This window comes from Carassius gibelio, chromosome A20 (genome assembly GCF_023724105.1).
Source record: "Carassius gibelio isolate Cgi1373 ecotype wild population from Czech Republic chromosome A20, carGib1.2-hapl.c, whole genome shotgun sequence".
NCBI lineage: Eukaryota > Metazoa > Chordata > Actinopteri > Cypriniformes > Cyprinidae > Carassius > Carassius gibelio.
This window is the reverse complement of record NC_068390.1, coordinates 6,708,655-6,716,011: the sequence shown is the minus strand read 5'-3', so window position 1 is coordinate 6,716,011 and position 7,357 is coordinate 6,708,655. Positions and strand designations below refer to the sequence as shown.

The following is a 7,357-nucleotide window of genomic DNA, read 5'->3' as shown; positions in this document are numbered from 1 at the left end:
AACCTCAGGATTTGAATTGTATCTTGATCAGACATAACAACAAAGGTACATTTACAATAAAAAGCGTTTTCTGTACATCCTTATAAAACTGGTAATTACAATTATATCACATGCTGCATGCATTCCAGAAAGCAGTATTTAGCAAATATTAGATGATGGTATTATTTCTTACACTTTACTGTTCAAGTGGCGTGTATGTCCTCCAGGCCTGCGGGGGGCGCTAATGCGGCTGTAATGGGTTCACTGACGCAGAAGCGTCGCTGAGAAGAAGCAGAAGAAGACGCGCTGGAGATGGCCGCTTCCATGTCGTGAATGTGAAGACTGACAAAGATTACTATTTTATCCAACTGCTGAACTCGTCGAAATCATATTCGAATCATATACCATACCGGTAAGATTACTGAGCAGTTACATATATTTATAAAATCCAGAATAAGTAATCAATCGGATCTTTGATTAGCGGATTTGAAAGCGCTTTACTCCCACTGTCAAAATGTATCGAGGGATAAAAGAACAAACTGTTCTTTTCGCATAAACATCACATTTACTGGATAAACAAATACGTATAATACATAATATAATACTCGCTCTGAGACATCGGGTAGATGTGATATTCAGTGTGGTCTGTAGCTGATGAGCTTACGAAACAAATGATTCACATAGACTTTAAATAGAACTTTAAATATTGTACCACTCACGAGATCAACGGTCTCGAATATGATGTTATTAATTGTTATTTACCTGACATTAACAATGGTACATTTAGTTATCAGACGGTCATTCGGATTTCATGAAACCAGTCAAGAGCATGTCTGCCCATAGAAATGATTGTTGTGCTTTTTTTTTCATGTAGTTTAGAATTTAGTTGTACAAAATAAAATCATTTTTTAGTAATTATTACCTGGAAAAAAAGCGTGCTACTTGTTTTTTGTTCTAATTCTTTTTTTTTTTTATTACTTTATGAAATTAATACTGTTCTGAGTCGGAAAATACTTAAAAAAAAGTGTGTGTATATATATATATATATATATATATATATATATATATATATATATATATATATATATATATATATATAACGTTAGTGAATCCAATAAGATTATATCCGTAAGTTCCCAAGCAGAAAATTTATTGATAATTATGTGAATTGAAACAAAATTATTTTAATGGTCAGCAGCTTTACTTAAATTACAATTTGGTTGTGAAGTGTTCTTATCTGTCAAAAAATTAATAAATGTTACAATGAGGGGAAATAAAAAGATTTTTGCAAATGCTTAATGTGTACTAGACATGTTTTCATTAGATTTTTTTTCTCACTCAGCCTTATACCATGGTATGGCATTTTCTACAATTTCCTTCACATAATATTATCTGAAATTATCACTGATAACAGGGTCCAAAAAAAAAAAGGAAATAAAATAAAGGTAATACATGGTACTTTTGTGATCAGTATTGAAATCCAGAGTTGTGTTGGGTGTTAATGTCTGTTAATGTCATGTGGAATGGAAGTGTCAAGTCACGTTTATTTATGTAGTGCTTTATACAATGCAGATTTTAATAAATGGTAAAATAACTGCATTAATGTTTCAAACTTCAATCTCAACTTTAAAGCAGCTCTGTGGAAGAAAGCAGTGTCATTATTCAGCTCAACTGAGTTCAGTGTTGATTCAGTTCAATGCTATAACATTATCAATGTTGCAAAATTCATGAATTATTAAATGTAAATAGCTTTAATGAAGACAGTAGTGTCCGCATCCAGCTTAATTGAGTTCAGTGTCAGTACAGTCCAGTTGATAATGTTTTCTGAACAGTAGCATGTGTGAAGTTAACAGGTATTTAACTAACTGATATCCTCAGGCTTCTGCTGTACACCCCTGCTCAACTATTGCTGTCCAACGGCGGACTGATAGTCCAGACTGGCTTCAGCGGTCACTTCCTCCCAAATGAAGGACGGCAGGGAGAACTCGAACACCGCTGCTGGAAGTTTTGCCACAAATCTGGACCACACAAAGCCATGCTGGTACTGGGACAAGAAGGATCTGGCCCACACCCCGTCCCAGTCCGATGGCATGGATCCAGCCATAGAGGCCCGGTACAGACGAGAGGGAGCCCGCTTCATTTTTGACGTCGGAACACGTCTGGGACTGTATCCTTTTAATACTGACATTTATTACCATATGTAGTTTCAGTTCGGTGTAGGAATGATTTATAAATATTGACAGGATTTTGATCTTCTCCTTAACCAATTTGTAAGACATTATGACACTCTGGCAACTGGAATAACATACTTTCATCGTTTTTACATGTTTCACTCTTTCAAACCGTTTCCCAGATATGTAAGTGCAGCACGCTCTTAAAAACTCAGATTTCATTTATAGCGCTTTCTTTTCGTCCTACCATATAATGCTCAATGGCCTACAGTGTTTATAGGCTCATTTGTAATTTTGACGGCCTTCATGGAAAATATTTTTATTATATTGCTGTTAAACGATTAATTGCGATTAATCGCATCTAAAATATAAATTTGTGTTTGCATAATATATGATAATACATACATAATTATTCATATAAAAATACAAACACATGCATGTGTGTATCGTATCGTATCGTGATTAATCGTTTGACAGCGCTAGTTTTTGAATGATGAGAAAGCATTTCTTTTGTGGCAGGAGGGGCAAAATAGGCACTGATTAAACGCCGTGTCTATGTGAAAATGTTTCTTGCATTAGCATGCAGCACACTGTAAATTTAATCGCATGAATTAATTTACGTTTCTTTCTACAGGTGACTGGGGCTTGTTGTCTTTTCTTGGCTGGTAAAGTGGAAGAAACCCCCAAGAAGTGTAAAGACATCATTAAAACGACTCGCAGTCTGCTCAATGACGTGCAGTTTGCGCAGTTTGGAGATGATCCGAAGGTTTGCAACCCTTTCACCACACAAACTAGTGACGATCCTGCTGATAAAAGTGACCGTGTTTCATCGAATCTCTCCACAGGAAGAGGTCATGGTCCTGGAAAGAATTTTACTTCAGACAATCAAGTTTGATTTACAAGTGGAGCACCCCTACCAGTTTCTGCTGCGCTACGCTAAACAGCTCAAAGGTATCACTCGGTTTAAGATTGAGTTTTAAGTTTCATTTTGAATTGAAGAAATGTCCAATTAAGTTGATTCCTTTCCAAATGTTACTCTGTCATGTTTAATTTTACAGGTGACAAGAACAAAGTTCAGAAGCTTGTGCAGATGGCATGGACCTTTGTCAACGATAGGTTTGATTGCATTTTTTTTTTTATTAATGATTACCAACAATGATACTTTATTTTTATTATTGTTGTTTTTTTATTATATAATTTATATAATTTAATTATATATTTTTTATATAAACAAAAGTTCTGCTATTGCCAGGCATTCATATAATTGTTACTATAGTAAACTAAACTTATAAAAATGTTTTACTTAAAAATAAACATTAACTGAAATAAAAAATAAAATTATTAAAAAATTCAGCTTATTTTTTTTCAGCTAATTGAGATAATTTTCATTTAGTTTAACTTGATGTACTAAAATATTTAGTTAACCTTGACCATAAAGACATTTAACTAAAATTGAAATTAAAACAGAAAGTGTGAGTTCAATTTATATATATATATATATATATATATATATATATATATATATATATTATTCAGAATATGTAACTGTAATAGTATCTCTGATATTAAATATAACACTGATGCGTCTCTGACTCTCTGTAAAACCGTTGGCTAAAATGTAAAAATGATAAAACTTAAATTATTAAATACAATTAAGAGACATTGTGATTTTGTTCCTCATGATGGCTCAATCAATGCAAGAAATATTCCTCATAAGTCATGAAGCTTCATAGACTAGTAATGGTAAATATATTTGTATGTCTTCTTCTCGTTGAGGGACAACAGTGATGGATCAGTTATTAATCTCATTTAAAACCAGTTAATTTTGAACATATTACTTCAGTGTTATGTTTGTGTGTGTATTTCCAGCCTCTGCACAATGTTGTCCCTTCAGTGGGAGCCCGAGATCATAGCCGTGGCAGTCATGTACCTCGCCGGCCGGCTGTGTAAGTTTGACATTCAGGAGTGGACGTCTAAGCAGTCGTCTCGCCGCTGGTGGGAGCAGTTTGTGCAGGATGTCCCGGTGGAGCTGCTGGAGGGTAAGAGACCTACACCTCTTCATCAAAAGAATGGGAACATTAACATTACACTGCTGTCTTCCAGCATTCATGATCTCTTCCCTTGTCTTGCGCTCTTCAGACATCTGCCACCAGATTCTGGATTTGTACTCTCAGGGCAAGCAGCCGATACCCCAGCAGCCTCAGATACTGGAGAAAGAGAAACCACCGCCCCCTCCTGCTGCTCAGCCGAGCCAGTCGGGGGGGCAGAACCCACCTGCTCAACCTCCCGCCAAAAAAAACTCCCCCCAGGCCAGCCCAACCACCAAGATGAAACGACAACATGTAAGTAAAGCATTCACACTCACCTGTGACCAAATTTATTCAAGTCACCTTTGTTTTGTTTTTATTTGACCGGGAATTTGGCTAATAAAACTGAATTAATGTTTTAAAGTTGAACTCCCATTAAAGGCATAGGTTACCCAAAAATAAAAATTCTGTCATCATTTACACATGATTATATTGTTCAAAACCTGTATGATTTCCTTACATCTTCAGAACACAAACCAAAGCATGTCTTTTTTTATTTTTTTTTAGGAACAAAAAAAACTCTTCTCAAAAATGTTTTTTATTTTAACTTTTCAATTTTTGGATGAAATATTCCTTTAAATTGTGGCTTTTAAATAACTGTATAGCTGTGCAATCGAACAATCTCAGAACTCATGGTAGATCTGTAACAAAAAAACAAAAAAAAAATCAGTTTCTTGAAGTAGAAAACTGAGGTTTTTATGTTTTATTTTGTCCTGTAGGTCTCTCCTAAAGATGAACCTAAAGCTCCAACAGGTAAATCACTCTGGACGTTTTTATAGTGTCATAATAATGAATCCCGATCGTGAGATTCTGATTTTCCTGTTGTATTAAGTGCTAATATCTCTCTGTGTCTGAAACAGAGCAGGTTGGGTCTAAGATACCACGCCTGGAGAGTCCTATGCCCCCTCTTCCTGTGTCCCAGCCCCCAGGTGAGGCTTTCTGTGTTTTAAAATGGGCAGCAAAATAAATGATCAACCCTAAACTTCTGAACAGTAGTGTATATACATGTAATGCAATGATGCTTGCTATAATAATAATAAGTAATTGATGCTGTAACAGTGTCTGCACACACAGACCGCAAGCCTCCGTCTGTGATCCCGGCTCCTCCCGCTGAAGCAGAACCGGCCGCATCAGCTGACATGGATCCAGCACAGGGCCCGGCTCCTCCCCTGCCCCACGGGGCCCCGCCCCCTCTACCTCACCGCCCCCCACCCCCTCCTCCCTCCAGCTATATCATGGGAATGTCCACGTCCAGTTCCTACATGTCGGGCGAGGGATTCCAGAGTCTGCAGTCCATGATGAAGACCGAAGCCCCCTCTTACGCGCCCATGCCCCCTTCATTTGGGCTCCCGTACCACCCGCACGTCTATTCACATGCAAACCCCCCGCCTCCAGGCCCTCCGCCCCCAAGCTCTTACCCTCCTCCCAATCTGCCTCCGCCCACCCCATCTTACCCCCCTCCAGGCTACAACCCCAGCTACCCCCCTCCGCCCCCGCGTATGCCACCAGGGCACACTGTGCCCCCTCCTGTAATGGGCTTACCACCCGCTGGGTACCCACCTCCACCCGGCCAACCTCAGGTGCCCCTGCCGCCCCACGGCATGCCACCTGTGGCAGGAATGAACAGAGGGGCGTGGATGAGATGAGAGGTGATTAAATCAGTCCTTCACATCTTGGTTTAGGCCCATGATACAATATACAGTCTGTATCAGCTTTCTATGTATTCTGATGCAGGATTCACAGGAAGGGACAGACATTTCAGCCACCTGGGTTTAAAGGGATATTTCACCCCAAAATGAAAAACTGAAAAAAAAAATATTCACTGTTCCTCATGTTGTTCTTTACCTGTATTCAAAAACAAAAAGGACCAAAAACACATCTAAAAAACCTGACCATACGACTTGTGATCTATGACTTTCTGAAGTCGTATTATAGAGATGTTTTTAGCTTTTTACAAAGCTTTATTATATGGTTTCAGATCTCAAGTAGTAGGTGTTACTTCTTTTTCTGGTTATGAGTTGTTTTTTTATGAAAAGATCTGACATGATGTGAAGCTTCATAAAATAAAAACCACAGGTTTGGAATAGCATGAGGGTTTTCTGTTTGGGGAAACTGTCCCGTTAAGTTCATTGACATCACCACTTCCCTTCCAAACCCGTTTCTGTGAATTAATAATGCTTTTTTGGTTGTACATATGATTTATTCTGTATTCTCTTTAGAGAACCTTATTTCAGTTTTATGTATTCATTCACCTTTGGCATTGCTTTTTAGTTGGTGTGTTGCAGAATTCATATTATTTTCATCGCAACAATAGGGGAAAATATCCCACAAATCATCCTTAGCATCCTTTTATTCTGAAGCATTTCTGGCATCTTTGACTGACCTGAGATCAGTTCTGTTGATTGATTGGACATGTGAGTTCCAGTTTCCCGTATATGTGCCTTAGATTGGTTAGTATTTAATCAGAGAAGGAGAAGTATTTAATCACCTTGTGTTTACCTGTTGCTGTTTTTTTAGGCAGATAATAAAAGTCTTTTCCCCCTTGTGCATTTCCTGAATTGTCTTGTTTATATTGCATCACTGTCATGCTATCAATCATCAGAGAAAATAATTGTCTTAAAAAAAAACAGATTCAAATATAAGTGTGTTTTAATAATAATAATAATAAAAACATTCAAATACACAAGATTTAAAATTGATATGGTTTCACATGAGAATATTGTGGTATATTGTCGAAGTTGCCTTCTGGATGGAAAGATTAAAACATGTTTCCCGAAATATAAGCCATAATACATTTCTAAAATGAATTCTTTATTAAAAGTTGAATTGCATTAATAAACTACATTATACTGTGTAATGATAAACAGGTCTTTAGTTAAAATGTATCAATGATTAAGTTTTATTCTTATATTTGCATTAATGTGTTAATTACTGATCTGTTCATGATTAATTTATTATTGAATTTAAAGTGTTGTTCAGTCAGGCTTTCTATTAACTTGGATAGGTTATCAGAAAACACGTTTACTTAATAATTCGAAACTTAATCATTTGACAGCACTAATATATGTTTCATATACAGCACAAAGCTTATTGTGATTTATTGGATGGGATGTACGCTAC

The 7,357-nt window shown here is 36.9% G+C and overlaps 1 protein-coding gene across 2 annotated transcripts; it reads left to right on the top strand.

Annotated features, from left to right (window-relative positions):
* The first annotated feature begins 230 nt into the window (after positions 1-230).
* Positions 231-6,784, top strand: LOC127938946 (cyclin-K-like). 2 transcript variants are annotated; one of them, XM_052535876.1, is made up of 11 exons: positions 231-391; positions 1,858-2,146; positions 2,255-2,336; positions 2,785-2,916; positions 2,996-3,101; positions 3,209-3,266; positions 4,020-4,189; positions 4,290-4,492; positions 4,957-4,990; positions 5,098-5,166; positions 5,312-6,784. In XM_052535876.1, exons 2-11 carry the CDS (start codon positions 1,944-1,946, stop codon positions 5,881-5,883), a joined length of 1,629 nt encoding a protein of 542 aa, XP_052391836.1. In that variant the 5' UTR covers positions 231-391; positions 1,858-1,943; the 3' UTR covers positions 5,884-6,784. The 2 variants fall into 2 exon arrangements, with proteins under 2 accessions (XP_052391836.1, XP_052391834.1); XM_052535874.1 differs by having other exon boundaries at positions 5,297-6,784.
* Positions 6,785-7,357: the final 573 nt, after the last annotated feature.

What these genes read in the sequence shown, in the direction of transcription:
- LOC127938946 (XM_052535874.1), top strand. Translation starts at nt 1,944, where the DNA reads ATGAAGGACGGCAGGGAGAACTCGAACACCGCTGCTGGAAGTTTTGCC. An exon ending in TCAAACCGTTTCCCAGATAT is followed by an intron (nt 2,337 to 2,784) that starts GTAAGTGCAGCA and finishes TTCTTTCTACAG; the next exon opens with GTGACTGGGGCTTGTTGTCT. An exon ending in AGTTTGGAGATGATCCGAAG is followed by an intron (nt 2,917 to 2,995) that starts GTTTGCAACCCT and finishes ATCTCTCCACAG; the next exon opens with GAAGAGGTCATGGTCCTGGA.